Source organism: Sander lucioperca, chromosome 18, assembly GCF_008315115.2.
Source record: "Sander lucioperca isolate FBNREF2018 chromosome 18, SLUC_FBN_1.2, whole genome shotgun sequence".
NCBI classification, from domain to species: domain Eukaryota; kingdom Metazoa; phylum Chordata; class Actinopteri; order Perciformes; family Percidae; genus Sander; species Sander lucioperca.
The window spans coordinates 17,205,595-17,225,360 of record NC_050190.1 but is presented as its reverse complement, the minus strand read 5'-3'; the positions used below and the strand labels follow the sequence as shown (position 1 = coordinate 17,225,360).

Below are 19,766 nucleotides of genomic sequence, written 5' to 3'. Positions count from 1 at the left end.
TTCAGTATTCAGCCATTTGCTCCGACAATAAACATGCCGACTTCAACTTGAAGCTTAGAAAAGGTTTATGGACTTGCCATTATAATGTGCGGCAGTGAGTGGGGGAAGAGAGATCCATTTGTCTCATCCTTGTCTTAAAAAGGTCCCTAAAACACAATCAACCACATTACGCCCATCTCTCCTGGGTGGTCTTTATGTCACCCAGAATCTTCAGGGTGATCTAAATAGAATCCTGTGGTCTCTGCCATTGTGTTTTTCTCCAAGGAGATGTGCAGCCAGCTATAAATGGTAAAAAGGGTCCTGCTCATGTACTGTTTAATTCTGTCATGGGTTGGGCTAACTTGAAAAATGCTTTTTAGGGAGAATAAGTATTCACTGAATGAATAGTTTTGGCCTTCTGTCATCTGTAAACTTACACTACTCCCTTAATCGATAGACAGAAAATGACTGGTATTTTGAATGCATTTGTACTTTGTAAAACACTATCGCTTGGCCTAAGAACCCATATCGTTGAAGGAACCGCTTGGAAACTTTGGCAGAGCCTAACCTATAATATTCCTTTCTTCGCCAGCCAAACCAAGCCAACTGTGAGTCGTGAGACGGAGAAGGGTTTATAATTGTCTAAATGCAGCTCGAACAAAACCCATACTAAAGTAATGGGTGTGTCTGAAGTGAACACCCACTCTAAGGTCAAGGTCTTTGAGCTGCTAAGTGTGGGGAACACATAAGGCTGTCGTCCTCTGCTGATCCCGTAGTTACATTAGTGCCTGGATAAGTAGCACGCTTACTGTAATGTAACCTGTGGCAAAGAATCATTAGCTTCTACTCAAGACCTAAATCAAGTTACCAAGTGGACTATGAGTGTCCATTACGAGCAGTAGCCACTTAGGACATTTGCAGGCAGTTACACAAATATGATGGGGATGATGCAGGCTCAACCTCGGCCAGCAAGATATTTCTAACCTTTAGTGCTAGCTTGTGTTTATAAAGGCAATGATGAACCTCAGCCCAGAGATTTTCAGTGTTTACAAAAGGTAGCATTGCTGACAGGTCTGCTACTGTACACTGAATTTCAACAATCTGTGAGAAGTGCATTGAAGATGCTCTGAGTGATCCAAGGCTTAGGAAAGATGTCATTCGCATTACACACGCTGCAGCTGCAGGCCTGTGCTGGTCCAGCGGAGACATCAGAAGCAAGATTCTGTACTCCATACTTCAACTAGGGATGACCAGCAGTTTACCCTGACTGCAGTCTTAGGAATCCCCCATCCCAAGATATACTGAGGAAGCTACAGTAAGACAAGACAATGCAGATGATGGGAGTTCTTCAGCTTGGAAACACGAGTAGATTCATATTCTGCAAAGGTTTAAAAAAAGTGCAACTCTAGTGAGCAATGAAACAACAGCTTTCTTCAAAAACTAACACAATGGCAGTTCAAATGAGCAACTCATAAACCAGAGCTATTTTTAGACTGGTGCATATACCCAGAGAGCCGCTTTGTATGGAATAATAATTCATTTTCATACTGGTCACATTTGCATTCACACAACCAACCCCCCAGCCAACACCAGCGACACCCCCTCCCCCCACCCCCCTCCATCCATGGCAGCTCTCCGCAGCTGCGGTGCTGATTAGAGCAAACTTCAAAGGCTTCTTGGCTACGGTGGAGCGGTGGCTGGTCAGTGAGCGCTGCTCGCCTGGCTGACACGGCCTGTAAATAAACCAAAGAGCAGGCGAGGGAGCACTGAGGTTTGCGGAGTGGATCCGATAGGATTGGGGAGGCAGGTAGAGGGCAGCAACTGCATCAGTGAGTGTAAAAGACGTGTGAGGGAGTGTTTAGCCAATTATCTTCAAAGTATAATGTGGATAATGAACCAGTGGGGCTCATTCGGACGTGCTCTGGTTTCAGTCTTCACAGGGCCAGGTGCCTGAACTGAAATCCTCTGGAAAACTCCCTTTAAAAACACACAAACCATTACATAAATATTAATCATTAACTCATGCCAGATGAGAGAAATATCTGTTATGGAACAAGACTCTGGTTGACCACCAAATGACAGGCGATTGGAAAAATAAGAATGTAACACTCCCAGTATCTGTCAACCTTGGATTAAGTCTTAGATCAGACTAATCTCATCTGGGAAAAACTAGTCTAAATGAAGAATTTGTTACATCAAAGCCCTCAAACAAAACAGTGACAATCGCCTTTGCTAAAAAAAAAAAAAAGAAAAAACTGGGGCCAAAAAGAAAACCCACCCTAAAACACACCATAAACACACCATATACACGTTTTTCAAGTAAGCTTGGATATAATAACTTTTGTAAGATAAATGTTGGTTGGTTTAATTTTTGTTGCTGCCAAATAAGTTTGTCTAACGGTCAGGTTAAGGTTTGTTTTTTAAGTCTGCACCGTACACAGCACTCAAGGAAAATGGGAGAAATCTCAGATGGGAAAATGGTAACTTAAGTTGTTTCTAGGGCTGACTAACAGCCCTAACGACTAACACTCATTCAATTGTATTGACTAATCGATTAGTTAATTTAATCGACAGATCTGTAAATCTGAGTTTCTCCGCAAAGAGTCATGCAAAAGCACCACTTTAATTCTTGTGTTTACCAGAGATGTGCTCGTACGTTTCTTGGAAATAAGTCATTCAGCATGAAAAAAGCATACAACGTGACTAATCAAGTAAAGAAATCTTAGTTGACTAAGACCAAAACGACCGATTAGTCGACTAATCGACTAAGAGGGGGCAGCCCTAGTTGTTTCATGTATTGTTAACCACTCTTAACATGAGAAATGATATCCCTGTCCAAGGGAACTGGTCAGCAACCTTCAGGAAGTCTCCGAAGTTATTTTCCTTCCCGTGTGTTTAGGAAATAAATTGTTTTTGGATAGCTAGTTTTAACTGTCCACAATTACACATCGACTACGTTTACATGCACACAATATTCCGGTTTTTGACCTTATTCCAAAAAAAGACAATATTCTGACTAAGCTGTTTATGACCTTCAAATTCTGAATATTGTCATATTCGGAATAATAGTGGAATACGAATGTGCGTGTAAACGTAGTCAGTGTGTAGTTTGTGATGCGATAAGTGTTAGTGTAGCAGTGTGCCATACTCATAACCATTGACAAAAGACCCAATGGCAGCCGCGAAACCAGCCTGTGTGAACGTCCACTCTGCCAGTCAGACGAAAACCCGCTCCCATCCCGTCTGTCTCCTGCTTCAGACAAGTCTCAACACTCCACTGGCAGGGCTCGGCCAAGAGAAGAGGAGCGGAACAAAGTCAATACACGCAGCTATTCCCTCACTCAGCAGTTCACCTCATCTGAACTGTAGTGCACAAACCTTTAGAGTCTCTATATCACACTGACAACTGAGCACAGGCGTAAAGAGCAGACATGTTTAATACACAAACATCTTACTTCTGGATCAAATGTTTCTCTAAATGAGTGGAATAGAGGTCATTAAAGTAATTAAGGGTTTTGTTGTGCAAAAATGGGTCTGATGGCATTTTAGACTGCGTGAGAATGTCAAAGCCAGCAGCGAGGAAATGAAGCAGGTGATTTTGACATGGGAGGATCAGAAAGGATCACTATCAGTCTCCCTGTCAACAGCCAGCAAAAGTGACAGTTATGAAGAGAGAAAATCCATCTTGGCCTTGCCTCTGCTTTAAAGTGCCCATATTATGAAAAAATCACTTTTTCTGGGATTTGGGGTGTTATGTTGTGTCTCTGGTGCTTCCACACACATACAAACTTTGAAAAAAATCCATCCATGCTGTTTAGAGTGAGATACGGTTTCTGAATGTGTCCTGCCTTCAGTCTCTGGGTGAGCTGTTCAAAATCGGCAGGGCTTGTGACGTCACAAGCCGAAACGAGCAGGCTAACCGCAACCATTAGCTCGTAGCGTTAGCATGCTAACGCTAATGCTAACGCTAGCATGCTAACGCTAGCATGTTACCTCGTTCTCAGTAGCAAAGTACTGCTACAACACACACAAGTTCACCATAATCTACAAAAGAACTACTTACATGTGCACCCTCATTTAGAAGTCTCCCAGCTAATCCTGCCTTGTAACTGACTGAAGTCAGCCTTTTTACTGTCTATGGAGCTAGCTAGCTGACATGATCTACATCTGAGCTACTGGGCATGTGCAGTGCAATCAAAGATAGTACAGAAGAAGAAGAAGAAAAGAGGTCTCACTCTGTAACTAAAACAGAGACCAGCTGAAAAGAGGATCTGCAGCAGTGAGAGAGAGCGGTGCAGTACAACAAAAATAAGGTGTTTTTTGAAAATTAAACCATGTAAACCTATTCTGGTACAACCTTAAAATACAATTATGAACCTGAAAATGAGCATAATATGGCTGCTTTAAGAAGGGAAGACGACAGACAGACAGACAGACAGACAGAAGGGGGGAGGGAGGGAGACAAGACAAGCGGAGTCATTGAGACATTCATAAATGAAGAACAAGTAGATAAAAGAGGAAACGAAGTGAGGTAGGCTAATCATGAAATAAAGTTGAATCACCGTGGAAACCGCATGAGCGCTCTGCCATGCTGTGTGTGTGATGCAGGCTGAATGATGTAGTTAAGAGTCTGGGGCTGGCAGAGAGGGAGATGTGGATGCCGCGATACAGGCATAAAAACACAAATCACCACGGTGCCATCCTGACAACTTAAGTCGTTTTATCACTGCGATCAAGCTTGCTTCCAGCCAATGCTTGAAAGTGGATGGACATGCTTCTCTAAATACAAGCCATAAAAAAAAAAATCAGCCATAGGAACAAATTGGGGAAGATTGTTAAAACCTGTGGAGAAATCATTGGTAGGCAACAGGTAGACCTGTACCAGCTATATCTGACCAGATTGGCACAGAAGGCAGACAAGGTTTGTATGGATACAACCCATCCACTTTCAGAGGAGTTCAAGCCGCTCCCTTCTGGTCGTAGATATAGCTATCCTAACGTTAGAACCAACAGAGCAAAAAAACTCATTCATTCCCATGGCAATAACCCAATTAAATAAGATGTAGGGAGGGGTATGACTGAAGGAATAGATGTGAAGTAGGCTAATGTGCAGTAGTTTATTTTATTTATTTATGATATTGTGCAATATACTCCTTTTACTGTATTCTATTTATTGACGTGTGTATGTTATGTGGTAGATTAATAGCGCTGTAGATGTCTGGTTCAATGTTTGTGTCGTTGATTATGTGTCAATATGCCTGTACTGTACAACAAATTGCCTTTCGGGGACATTAAAGTTTTCTAAGTCTAAGTCTAAGCCTAAGCAATGATTGAGGACAGAGAAGAATTAAAGATGGAAATGCCAACTCTTCCTCGCAGTCAGTGACGAGCATGTGATATGAGTTTGGCGCGACTGAGTCAGACCTACGCAGTGATTAACTATCACATCCAACAGTAGGAGTTGATGTTCTAGCAGTATCTGAGAAAATCCTTTAACGTCCTTGTTATTGACATCATTCTACGAGTGATACCAGATTATGTACATGAGTAAGCCACCGCAGTGCTGAAACACTAGGTGACACCAGTCTCTCGTGAATGATTATTTTGGGATCCTAGGGAAGGGGAGGAGGGGACTGGCGGCAACGTGGCCCAGCTTGGTTTAACATACAAACAAAAATTAAGACTTTCAGGTCAACAGTCAAAGCCCCACCACCCCTCCACAGCTCCAGCAGGCTCCACGAGTCGAGCCTGCTGCATCAACAATTTCCCCTTTGTCGAGGTTTGAAGGGAGCTTCTGAGCATTGAGAGCTCTCAGGCGTGGTGTCGCATTGGTGTCAGTGAATGAGAGAGGAGAGAATCCCATGCAGCGCATTCATCAGAGCCCTCTGGATCCCAAACTGTGAATGACTGTGTCTGGCTGGACATACTCGTGCCCACCAGCATACCTGCATGCCTTCTCCTGGACAAGATTAGAATTGAACAAATCTCCACTGTAGCTTCTGCTGTGTTAAAACACATTTGCACAGGGAAACAAGCACCGAAACAGGCAAACAACAGGGTCTTAATTCTTGCTTTGGTTGGAGAGGTCAGGGTTTTTTCCTGCATAGAGGAATTTCTGGCGCCCCCCGAAGAGGCTCAGCCAGCCCCGGAGGAAAATCACTAGCACCAAAACGATAAAAATTGATCCAAATCCTCTCTAAATGTGTTTAAGAGCAATTTACCAAACAACCGAAGCAAGCAGAACATAAACTTGAATAGGAGCGCTAATCTCAGTTATATCTCCAGAGTCTGTCTGTGTCAGACAGATTTATTTAAATATTAATATTATTTTTTTTTTAACCAGTTTTGTTAATTGGGTTTTCATTTACTCAAGCATAATATACATTTTTGTTTATCAAATTGTCAGAAATAACAGGAAAATGCTTAGATTTCTGTCATATAAGGTAACACAGACTCATTGCCTTTACTGTACGCGGACTGATCATGCTTACTGTTGTGCGTAGTCGCCCACAATTTTTTAATTAATTAATTAATTTATTTTATTTATCTCTCCAATTAATTTATTGAAAGCATTTGACATTGACATGTTTTAATTATGTTAAGACACGTTCAAGGAGTTCAGATAGAGCCTGTATCAGGGCCATATTTAGTTCAATGTGTTATATGTCACTATTTTTGGTAGCCTACTGTACTTAAATGGTCAGTATGTACTTTATTTTCTTTATTCATTGAAGCCTCTATGTTTACAGGCTTGTGGGGATGCGCAATGTGCTATAGGTGCCAAAAAAAAAATCTATGTTTGGTACTGCCAATTCGTTTTGTTTTGTCATGGTTCATGTGTGCAATAAACATTACACTTTGTGAGAAAAAAAGAGAGAATCGTGATATCAATTCTAAGCTAAAAAATCGTGATCCATATTTTTCCCCGAATTGTGCAGGCCTACTCCAGAAATGTTTTGTGTGTCCATGCGTAAAGCCTTGTGCAACTCTCAACCCAAGCAGATTGGAATGGGAGGGAACCATCTGATGTAAAAGATATGCTTGTCATGTTTGGTTGCAAACAGCAGACCAACAATCTCTGAAAGTCTTAAGAATTTGCCAAACAGGCACTGTAATATTCAATTTAGCTCATGTATCTTCAGCTATTTAAGGCCTCAGCAGACCTAGGCCAGCGGGGAGATGACCTCCTCTAATCGCACAGCGACGAGACACGAGTGCAAAAAACCTATTCCAGCATTATTAGATTCCAATCAGGACACTTTAATTTAGAAACTGCCGACTCAGATGAGGAAAGATGCCTGCAGGGATACACAGAGACACAGCACAAAGTTTGTTGAGAGAGAGCCTTGGGCAACCTCTTACTATGCCACAGAAAAGTTAAGTACTACATTGCTATTGCAGACTATTTTCTGTGGTCAAGTCTCACGTAACCATGGTATGGGGGTAACTGTATGTTACATTATGTTCTGTTCAGGCTGTTGATGTCAGTGCAGGTCAGAGATGAGCACCATTCTTAAAAAGACAGACAGCCATTACAGGAAAAGGCTGAGATGGTCTCTCTCTTCTTAACAATGCTCTGAGTGTTAGTCAAAGGGAAAAAGTGTGTTACACATGGGGCCATTGTCACTATCCGTCCCTGCCTGGTACAAAGACTGATCCAGTACTATTGCTCCTGCTCTTAACTCCAGCTTCTGTGGGAAGGATACAGGAAATGTTTTACATATTATCGGAAACCCAGGTCAAAACCTCTCTGCGTGACATACACACATACATCAACACCAACAGCATTAAATACAAAGGACCACATAGGGCTGCACGATATGAGGAAAATATCGCGATAACAATATTACTTGCGATAAATAAACAGATATTAAAGTGTACTCCGCTGTGAATTTCTGCTGCTTCCAGTATTCTCAAAGCAAATAATGTCCAACATTGTTTTATTGAACAAATTGAACATTGAATTGAATAAAGAGCACCACTAGAAAAAGAATAACAGTTACATTAAAAAGTGCAGTTTGCGGGTGCCTGGGTGGCCTAGTGGTAGAGCGAGTGCCCGTATATAGATGCTCAGTCCTCGACGCAGAGGTCGCGGGTCTAAGCTGTCACAATAAAGGCCTAAATGCCAAAAAATTATCTTAGAAAGTCTTTAGTTTGCTAAGCCCTTATTGGTCACAAATATGTGAACATATTAATCATACATTTGGTAGTAAATTACCTTGCAATTTTGAAAATGTGTATTTAGGCAACGTGGATGTTAATAACTGGAGAAATAAGGACAAGAGGTTGCTTTGGACATTACTGGCAGCGAGTAAGAAAACCATAACCAGGAAATGGTTAAAGCAGGACCTTCCGACCATCGAAGAGTGGATCAACATAATCCAAGAAATCTACATTATGGAAAAACTTTCATTTAATCTCAGGACTCAAAGAGATGTGTTTTACAAAATCTGGACAAAGTGGTCTGAGTATGTCAAGCCCATAAGGTCAGACTTTGTATGAGTTGTTATAGTTTTAGGTGAAAGAAAACCATTTCTGTACGGTTGCTCTTCCCATAACTGTTCATATTAAAAGATGTTAAAAAAAAAAAAAAAAAAAAGAAAGTCTTTAGTTTACTACTAGGCATGGGCTGGTTACCGGTTTCAAGGTATACCACGGTTTGAAAAAGTCACGGTTTTAAAACCACTAACATTTTTCTGTCATACTGTTCCTAAGGTATGAGCTGTTTTTTAGGAGTCTTCAAGGACAGAAAACGCACTTTAGAAATTCCTCTCCCTGCCAGTGTGCAGTGTGTTTAAAATTTGACCCAGACATTTCAAAAATAAAACTTTTTAAAGCTGTAATTGCAATACCGTGAAACTCTGATATTTTTGCTGAAGGTTATCATACCGTCAGAATCTCATTCCGGTCCATGCCTGTATGCTACGGACTTTTTCTTTCAACTAACACAAAAAATCTCAAAGAGTCTTTTGCGATATGTCGCTGCCTTTCGCGATGTGTATATTGGGCCAGCTGATATTGCAATGACGGTGTAAAAAAAAAAAAAAAAACGATATATCGTGCAGAGACATACGTAAACTACAGGCCAGTTCGCTAAAGAAGCAATCGATACAAAGTAAGTAAGATTAAAAGTCAGTGGCGATCCTTTATGTCCAGCAGCCTGTGACCTCTTTTCTCTCTGTCCTTGGGCACTGGGGTGCTCCTCTAATTTCATCTTCTACAACAGCAGGTTTATGGTATGTTGTAGCATTTCAAATAACACAAAGGAAGTGTTGCATGACTGTGTATCCGTATTTAATTTGATGACCACACAAAACAATTCCAGTTGGATGAAGCAAAGGATTTGCAGAGGATAAAAATCTTATAGTCATGGTTTAAGTCACAACATGAGACACGTGTCCTGCAGTATTGGCTAAATCCACTCAAAGAAGGAAAGTGAGGAGAGGGAGAGGGGATGAGTGGTCATGCCAGTCAGGGATTACAGCTGATGAGCTGAGGCCAGAATGTACTCTCAACAAGAAGCAGGGTAATGAAACTGATCCTTAAAGCACGCTAGCCAGGAGGAGCTAGTTACTATTGCAACTCAAATGATGACAAATAAGGATGCAACTGGGCCGGTTGCATCTTCAAGTCTGTGACCATGAGCAACATACTTGCACATAATATTAAAATGTAAACTGGGGAATGGGGTTTATATACAGTTTATAAATGTCCAAAATGTGATTGACTCGAAAAGAACAAAATACAGACAGAACACCAACACTGTCAGCAACATGATGCGTCACACCAGTATACAAGCATGAAGCCAAAATGATTGACCAACGGACAAAAAAAAAACGTGATGATTATGATCAGGCGGTGTGATTGTCTAGGACTAGAGTTCTAGACATACTGACACACAAAGCAGAGACCTGCAGCAACAGAATGGGACCCTACCTTAACCTGAATGTAATTTGGACCCGGCCCCACTCGGGTCCAGGTAGGACACACGAGGACCGCCCCACCAAACCACCAAACCAGTACAATAAAAACCGCATGAAAAAATAAATAAACCATTCCTTTGCTTTGACTGTTTGATTCTTTGTTTGGTCACATGTTGCCACAAGGGCTGATGAGTATCCTTGTTGAACCAGTTTGGACACCCAAGACCACAGATTTGTGTTATGTGTCCCTGAGATTTTGGAGGTGGTCATGTCAGCTCCTCTGTATCTTTACTCCAATATTATGATGTGCTTCTTTGCAAGAGAAATATTTCAACTTGTGATGTTGGCCGCAGTGGCAGACATACAGGTGGAGGGGAGAGAGACAGGCCAATGAGCAGTAAAGGAATCTTCCATTCAAAAAAAAAAAAAAAAAAAAAAAAATCCCCTCTGCATTCCTAGGGATTTCACATAGGCCTACAAGATGAGTTCCGAGTAAAGGGTGTGTCATGTGAGGTTTATTTCACTACCACTGGCAGAACACAACAGGGATTTTTCAAGGTTTTGGTGGTAAAAAAAGAGCAAGTCTTACCTGAATTACATGCTCACCAAAGTCAGGAGAGGGATAGCTTCAACTACTTTGAGTTTCATTCATGTCTATTGCGCAAACACCCAAAAGGCATCCATAAACCTCCATAGTTGACTGACAAGTTAGAGAAAAATAAGGAATTACTGCTGGGGTTGCTCAACAATGTCTTGCTTAAGCTTTAGGAGCTGTCGAGCCATGGCCTTATCATTCCTACAATAGTAACTTGTATTATTAACTCCCTTGCTCAGAACAGATTAAAAAAGGAAGGGGTTGTAATTGCTGGGGATACTGAATGACCAACGACGTAACTGCTAAATATGGATTTGTGGGCTTTCACCTTGCTGTAAACGTCTCATATGGTGTTTATTTAGTCACCAAAATGTCCTACTGACAATGAAGCTACAGCTAAAGAACTGTGGACTAGCACACTGACCATATGTCTACACATATGGCTAAAGGAGATTAAATCAATTACTTATTACCAGGAATGTGAACTGACCAGACTTCCCTTCTGGTTTCAGTCTTTCAAAGTAGGGCGTACTGTGAAAAAGTGGGGCAAATAAGAGATTTTCTGTCTATTTCCTTGACTCATCATGGGGACTAAATGTGTTTATTTAATTATAAGAAGTCCTTTACAGTTTACACAGAAAGGGATATAGTGTTCTCTGAAATAATAACACATGGGAATAGATGAACAGGTTTTCTAATCACAGGCAACTGAATGCAATATCGCACAGTGAATAACAGATGAAAATAGATTTCCTCACAAATTCATCATACCGCTCAACTTAGCCTGTGCCAGTTACTGGTGTAATGATGTTTAAAGTTTCCTATTTTTCCTGCTGTTTCAGCTGAAACAAGAGAAAGTCAAACATCCATGTCTCCGCAGGATGAAAAATTGTCCTCAACAGTGACAAAGCATGATTGTGCAGTCCTATCCACACATATTCACACGTGACTTCATCATCGGTGACTCTACACACAGAAGCTTAGAGATACAGAAGATCTAACAGAGCTATAAATCAGTAAGGCCTTTACAACTCCATAAAGGAATCCTGCAGCAATTTTAGTTTTTTTTAGACCTTTAGGTGACTTTGTGCATGTGGATGGAGCACTGACTGGCCAGAGCGGGGCCAGAGGTGCAGGGGGACTGGCCAGTGCAGACCACACACTAGGTGCATCTCATTTTCCTTAAATTGCATCCCAGGCTCCTCCACTTGCCTCCCTTCCCCACGTCTTAGTCCGTCCCACTCAGGAAGCATGGGAGAGAGGGGAGTAAATCATGGGAGGAGAGAGGCAACGAGGAAATGTGTTTCAGAGGGAGAAGACGTCCTTTCCTCTGAAGCGTCACGTTAATTGGTTAGCTGTATGGGCGGAGTTAGCAGCGGCTTTCAGCTGCACGGCTTCCAGGAAGGCTGCTCACAGCTCCTCGGAAAAATCCCTCCTTGGGGCAGGAATAAGAGTTTTGAGACTGCCTTCACGAAGGAGGGACAGAACAACTTCTGCTTCAACCGAGGACCGAGGAGGAGATATCGCATATGGGAAGTGAGATGCACCCATTGTCTGTTCCACAAAAAGTTCCTTACGGTAATTACAGGTCTACTGTGTCTGTCATTACCATTATGTCATTTAAATTCTAGCTACAGATGTATAATTTAACACCAACTTATGTCAATGCATTGATGCTATTTGAATAATGTGCATAATGCAAATTAGTCAACAGCTACACAAAGTGCCATCTCCGGTGTCGGCATCATCAACATTGGTTCACACATCTAGGTGTTATAATGCACACTATACACACTCCCCATTAGCCATCTGCATGGGTCGACTGACATCCTGATATGTAGCTGCTTCAATATTGACAACCCCACAGAAGACAGCTACTTGACCACCAGACCCGTGGGAGGGAACCGTCTCTCTTCAATGCAGACAGGGATTTTCTGCCTTCCACACTTTCATTTAACACAAAAAAAAAACAGGGCCTTCATGACCTAAAATGGTTGATGTTACATACCATTCCCACCTCTTTACCTATTCAGATGTAATGGGAGGGCAGTGCAGAAAAAAAACAACAACATTTTGTCAGCTCAGCAGACTGCCAAAAAGCAACTGAGCTGCTTAATACCATGCAGGAAATGACATGGCTGACTCATTCTTGCCCGTGCAGCGGCACAAGACTGCAAAAGGAAGGAAAACAGGGCAACGCAGGCGCTAATGTCAGCCTACTCCAAATGTAGACATGCAGTGACTGATCATTAGAGACACGGGCCAGTTCTATGAAAACAATGCTGGAACCTGTTACAATCCAATGCTGACAGTGGGAGAAAAGGAATGCAGTGCTGATAGATGCCAAAGAAGTGAATAGGCTGCTTTGACACGGCCAAGCCTACACACAGGGGGGAGAGACAACTTACTGGAGACATGTTGCAAAACTTTGCCTCAAATTATGGACCTGTCTAAATCTAGAAATGCAACCCAAGCCAGAAGGTGAATTACTACAATTTGTATTCTGTGGTCTAAAGTACAGTCTCTGGATACATCTCATGTAGAAAACAGGATCCACCTTGGAGCAGAAACCTGACACAAGATGAAACAAGTTACCTTCTTATACATGACTCTGCAGTTCACAGATGCCTACTGAAACACAGTTAAGCCTATATATATATATCTCAACTGATTGAAAAAGAGGAAGCTAAAGAGGTACTTGATCACAGACAAAAACAGGAAGCTCCACTGAATACACAATATGGGTGAAAAAATAATATGATGGATATTGAAATATTGATTCAATATCCATCCAATTATTGTCTGTCTGTCTGTCTGTCTGTCTGTCTGTCTGTCAGCAGCAGAGAGAGTGGAGGATGTTGAGACTATTGCCACAGATTGAATATGGAGTCATGGCAAAGCTCATCATCAGCCAGGGCTTCCAGCAGTGGGGATAGATCAATCATTAGCCCTCTGTGACCACTGCCTGGTCAGATGTGGAAGGACCATGCTTATTGTGCATCATTCACTCCCCCAGAGAGGAGTGGACCAAAACAAAGCATTGATTGCACTGTCTGGCACGTGTGACATCTTGCTGGCAACTGCTCTATTGTCTATTTAAAAAAAATAAAAAAAGAGGGGGGCAGGGGGCATTCCCCCTTTGTGTAAGCAAACATAAAAAGGGTCTAGGCAGCTCAGCTTGCATTTGACAGCCATGCTAGCATAGTCCGTGTGATCATGCTCAGCCGCCTGGGTGATGACTGTACATTGGAGGGTACAAAGCAGCAGCAGTTGAAGCCAGTCATACAGAAATACCAAGAAAAACCCTAATGTGGCTTTCCTAATAATAATTAGAATAAGATTTAGCCCCTGCAACCACTCCTTATACAGCCTCGCATTTTTTTTTTCAAATAGTGTATTGCCTAGCAACTGTGCGTTGCTAGGATTGTACAGCCTTGCAAGGCAGACGACCACTCATCTTTTGATGCCTTTTCACTCCCGTGACTCCCCTAACGTTAGCTTCCTCTCTCCACTTGTACAACAGTCCACCTCACAGTATTTTAGTTCCACGCTGAGCCTCTGTTGTAATTTCACAGCCGTGTCAGTCAGTCAGTCAGTCAGTCGGCAGAGTGACGTTGCAGACATGATTTCACAAACTTTTGTCATGACATTGTCCGGTTTTGGTCAGAGTAAATAAACCCGAGCAACTCATTCGACAGGTTAGCTATATGATATGATATGCGGAGAACAAGTGTGGCAGCCGAACTTGTTTCTCGGTGAGCAAAAGCATCAACAGGAGTCAGTTTACGAGCTGCGGGGCGCTGCTGTCAGTTTGAGTGTCAAATTCAAAAGCATAACAAACATTTCCGACTTTAAATACTCGCTCTAATGTTAAACTATTCGTTTTTCGAGTGGATAGGTCTACCACATACCCCTACACTTACAGCTATTTCGTCCCTGTAGCCAGTTGACGTCCACAGACGAGTTGTAAAGTAACGCTAAGTAAACCTTCGGTTGTAATGATAGCTCCTTGTCGAGAGGGTAACGTTAACGTTAGCTTGGTTTAGCCAAGTTAGCTTCGATTTAGCCAAATTAGCAGCAGCTAACGCCTTCATGGTAATGTATTGAACAACTGAATACTCACTTTTATGTTTGCTCGCAGCCCACGACTGTTTGGCGATACTGGGGCTCCGTATAATTGCCCTTCCAGCGGATTTCAAAGCGTCCATATCGTAATCCAAAAGTAGGGCAAAAAGCCCGACAAGTGCCTGTTCGTTTGTGTCGAAACACTTCGCTTGGTTTAATACAGTCCTCTCCCGTCCAAACTTTTTTTCAGCTGTTTTTTCCTCCCCTCCGCACGGTTAGCTTTCAGTCGATGGGTGATTATCATGTTCGTCCCCCTGGGCGGTGTTTTGTATGTAAATTAACCGGATAATGTGCGTGACGCCCGTTTGTGGAATCACGCGAGTGAGGTTGTTGCAGCAGCGGCGCTCGCATCCCGAGCGGGCGGTGCTGCTGTTGCTCTTGTTCCTGTTATTACACGGTGCAGTTTTATTCCCACCCAGTGTCTTTTGTTACAAATAATTTGGTAGTCAAATCACGGGCTGTGGTTAGACCTCTCATGTTTTATTCAGCCACATGGCTTCTTCTTTATTGAGCTTCAAAATTCATCTTCTATTCATTGGAAATGTCAGGAATGTCATAACAAGAAATAGGTTGGAGGGTGGAACTACTTCAATTCAGTTGACTCCTTTTCAGGTTGATATAGCAGCTTAATTCACATCATTCATTATAATAGTAAAAACTAACTTTTATTATTGTGAGTGTTTTCGTTATGGCAACTGCCTAAAGGTCATTGTTTAATGTATGTTTTAAGCAAGCTCTCTGATTTTGTAACATAGTCACTTAATATAATATTATTTCTGATCAATTGCATCCTGTTCCCTCTAGGCTACTGTCTGTATTCAACCCTAGCCCCCATATTATGCTCTGATAGCCCATAATACAAGTAAACAGCTACAAGGGAAGAAGGGAAGTCCTTTCTTAGAAAAGACCCACTATATCAGTGAGTCATTGTTCAAAATTGAGAGCCAAGGAGTCCCTGCTGAACATCTGGAGGAGAGGGTTCTTCTGATGAAAAAAAAAATGAACTTAGGGAGATCTAGACTGTAGACTGTACAAATGCCTCATTTCATAGCCCTGTAGAGGAAACCCAGCCGGTCAACCAATAGCAATTTATGTCACATTGACCTCTTTTGTTCATGATTAAAAATACACATTTAAGGGCCAACAGGGCGAGATACGGTCAACTAACAACAATCTGACAGTTGACATTTGTCAGAGATCAAAATTACTCTTTGTGACTGTTTATAGTGCCCTTTTCTGCAGAGTGTTAAGACTTTTTAAATGATGCAAGGAAACAGTAGTAGGCCTATTTTCCTTCACTGCTAACATTGCTGCAACCACCCGATCGTGTAGATACATGCTGCATAACATCAGAAGGATACGTCCCCTTCTAACGCAGAAGGCGGCTCAGGTTCTGGTTCAGGCTCTAGTCATCTCACGTCTAGACTACTGCAACTCCCTCCTGGCTGGCCTGCCTGCATGTGCCATCCGACCCCTGCAGCTCATTCAGAACGCAGCAGCTCGGCTTGTCTTCAACCTCCCCAAGTTCTCTCACACTACACGGCTCCTCCGCTGTCTTCACTGGTTACCAATTGCGGCCCGCATCCGCTTCAAGACACTAGTACTTACGTACAGGGCCACGAACGGATCAGCCCCAGCTTACATCCAGGACATGGTCAAACCATATACCCCAACCCGCCCACTTCGTTCTGCATCAGCCAAACTGCTTGCTGCCCCCTCACAGCGAGGGAGAACTAATCACTCAACGAAATCCCCACTGTTCACTGTCCTGGCTCCCAAATGGTGGAACGAGCTCCCCATCGATATCAGGATGGCTGAAAGCCTACACATCTTTCGCCGAAGGCTAAAAACACATCTCTTCCGACTACACCTCGGATAATAATTTAAAAAAATAAATAAATAAATAAAAAATTCTTGAACCTGCACTTTCATATGTCTCTTTGTAGCTTTGCCTATTTAAGGCTAATGTATTTGCACTTACTACTTGTTGTCTGGAGTTTGAACCTTCACAGTTGAAAGCACATAATTGTAAGTCGCTTTGGATAAAAGCGTCAGCTAAATGACATGTAATGTAATGTAATGTAATATTTTAAGTGAGATAGGCCAACCAATTTAGAAAGCACAATCATACCCACAAATAGTATTTTTCTATTCACTCGTGTCGAACTTCAATAGCCTACCTTATGAGTACCGACCAAAATATGTCCATAGTAACTTTAGTCTCATTTAGTAATACTTTGATAACATACTGATTTATATTGTAATGCTAATGATTGTATAGTGTTTTAGGCGAACTTCAAGTGGATCACATCACTCCAGTTCTGAGGTCTTTACACTGGCTTCCTGTCTCCCAAATAATTGGTTTAAAAAAACTACTGTTGGTTTATAAAGCACTGTTTTATAGCACTGCTACATTATGAACCACCCGACCTCTCAGGTCTGCTTTCTGTCCCCAGAGTCAGAACTAAACATGGAGAAGCAGTGTTAAGTTGTTATGCACGACATATCTGGAACAAACTCCCAGAAAACTGCAGGTCCCCTGCAATTTTCAATTCTTTTAAATCAAGGCTGAATACTTTTCTTTTTGATACTTCCCTTTTTAAGTAATTAATTTCTCATACTGCACTGTGACTTTTATTCTTGTATTTCATACATGTTTTATTTTGTTTTAGCTGTTTTTATATTCTCATCAACAGATGTTTTTAACTGCTTTTTTAATGTTTTATGTAAAGCACTTTGAATTGCCTTGTTGCTGAAATGTGGCAAGCCGAATTTCTATATTGCTGCTCTATATGCTATATTATATCGCTGAGCTTACATCTTCACCCACTAAATGAATCACTCAGGAGAATGGCTCTCAAAAAAATCTTGCAACACCAGATTTCATAGGAGATGACAGGCTCAGATATAAGAGTGCAACAGGCTAATACCTCCCCAAGGACATATTAGGCAGCAACACCACCACTGTCTATCTTCAATCTGGAGCTCAGTTAGCTGTGACATAGTACTGAGTTTATTCTGCATAAAATAAATGCTTCCATAGGAGAATTATCACCACATCAGTGTAGCACTCTAAACCAAACCATCCCAATGTACTGGGGCAGGTGCATTCCCTTTAAATCCTTGTTTCTTTGTTGGCAGCTACAGCCATGCTTGACTGAGAAGCTTGAGACAATAGAGTGCATTCTTCTGCTGTAGTACATCTCCCAGTTACTGAAGCATGCAAGACATATCTTGACTTTTAAGCAGCAACACGGGTTATAGTAATAGTTACAGTAGGTGTTTTTGGGAAGAAAAATCAATGATGTTCTGCTGGAGGAGAGAAGATGGGTCCAACTGAACATATAAAGAGGTGGGGGGCATGTGATCAGGATGGCCAACATTCAACAGAGATGATTCTTCAATCTGAAAGTGAGTATGAAAGACTTAAAAAGGGTGCCCAGATAGCTCAGTTGGTAGAGCGGTTGCCCATATATATAGAGGTTTACTCCTCGACGCAGCGGGCCGCAGGTTCAACTCCGACCTGTGGCCCTTTGCTGCATATCATTCCCCCTTCTCTCTACCCTTTTGTGTCTTCAGCTGGCCTGTCAATTAAAGGCCTAAAATGCCCAAAAAATAATCTTTAAACAAACAAAGTCTATTCCGCCAAGAAATGTTCTCATTGACTTTGTTTATTGAGTAGGTCAAGAGAAACATGAGAGCTATACCTGGAATGTCTCATTTATGGCTTCTTCAGATTGGTGAGGTCTAATGGCATCGTGAGTACAGCTACGCCAAATGCAGACTGCTAGAAAAGACAGATTGAATCTGTTAATTCCACATGCTTCACTCTGCCAAACAGTATGGTGCCAAATTGGAACAAGGAGAGCAATAAAATACTGAGGATTGAGTGTAAAACAAATTTATGCCCAACCTAGGCACTGGATAATGTGGAGAAAACGAGTGAGGAGCTTTACCCACATTTGTCTCGCTGCACAGGTTAATCAAGCGTATTTGGGGAAGCCTGGCATGTGACAGAATGCTAAGCAGAGGGCTTCTTTTATGCACTGAAATTCACCGTCATTGGCACAGGGATTCTTTATCTCCCTCCCCAAACCGCTAAGTGCATTAGATAAATTAATTATCACTCCAATCAAAATGTGTGGCAGCCCATAATTTGCTCCCATTTATGATTCCTTCAGTGACTGAAATGTCAAGCCCCAGATATCAGCAGAGCACAGAAACTCCCTGATGGTGATTACATTTGAATTTGTAAAGTAGATAGGGGGGGGGGGTGTAGAAAGATGTTTCAATTCTCAGATTGAGCATCAAAGAGTAGCATTCCCCCAACACTCACCATGTTTTGACTAGCAGTGATTAGTAGTTGATGTCTTGTTGGCATGAACAAACCTCTCATAAGTTTCTTTTGTCAGAGCTAAATGGGATGTTCGGGTTTTGAAAAAAGGAAATTAGTGGTTCTTGACAGTTAACCAGAGTCTGTGTGGACAGAGATTATTTTATCTAGCCCACATCATATGGATGAACACTGCCTCATAGTGGCAATAAAGCAATAGTGCATTTAATCTCCAATACCAGAATATGGCCAGATTAACAATTTAATTAACCTTTTTTTTTGGCAGATTTACAACTATACTAATGTAGCAAACTTTCATTAGAGCTGAATCCCTCAATAAAAAAGTAACTTTTAGAAGATGACATTACAACAAAAATAAATTAATGGGATGACAAGTGTTTGAGATGCCATAAATAAATTATGGTTCTGGGGTACTCCAGCATTTTAGTATTGCACTTCCATAAAGTGTAGGAATTTAAAAGAGACAGAATAATAAACGCATGGTTCAAATTGAAGCAACAGAGGCTGAGATGTTCTGACTTTTAGTCACGTATGGGTAGAGCTTCTGTAACACTGGATCTCTCATTTCCCATAATGCAACTCAATAGCATCTTGTATTAGATACCCTGTCTCCTAGATTCCTACATTTTGTTAACCCCACAACTTCAGTTTGTAAAGCAGGCTTTAGACGGCAAGGTCTGGTTTAATGTGTAAAATCGGTACAATGCCACTTTAAACAAAACAAAGCTTACAAGTCGTTTTGAAATATCTAGACATATTGTCTGAGTAAAGGCAAGCAAGCAGAGAAAAG

The 19,766-nt window shown here is 41.7% G+C and overlaps 1 protein-coding gene across 5 annotated transcripts in view; it reads right to left on the bottom strand.

Annotated features, from left to right (window-relative positions):
- ldlrap1b (low density lipoprotein receptor adaptor protein 1b) overlaps positions 1-14,975 on the bottom strand; it is a 34,754-nt gene extending 19,779 nt beyond the window's left edge. For 2 of the 5 annotated variants that reach the window (XR_004895727.1, XR_004895728.1), the window contains exon 1: positions 14,621-14,975. Coding sequence is in view for 1 of the 5 variants with exons in the window: in XM_031288653.2 (XP_031144513.1) it covers positions 14,621-14,705 (85 nt within the window). In the remaining 4 variants the exon portion in view is untranslated. The remainder of the gene's footprint in view (positions 1-14,620) is intronic. The other 3 variants (XR_004895725.1, XM_031288653.2, XR_004895726.1) reach the window with 2 other exon arrangements.
- Positions 14,976-19,766: the final 4,791 nt, after the last annotated feature.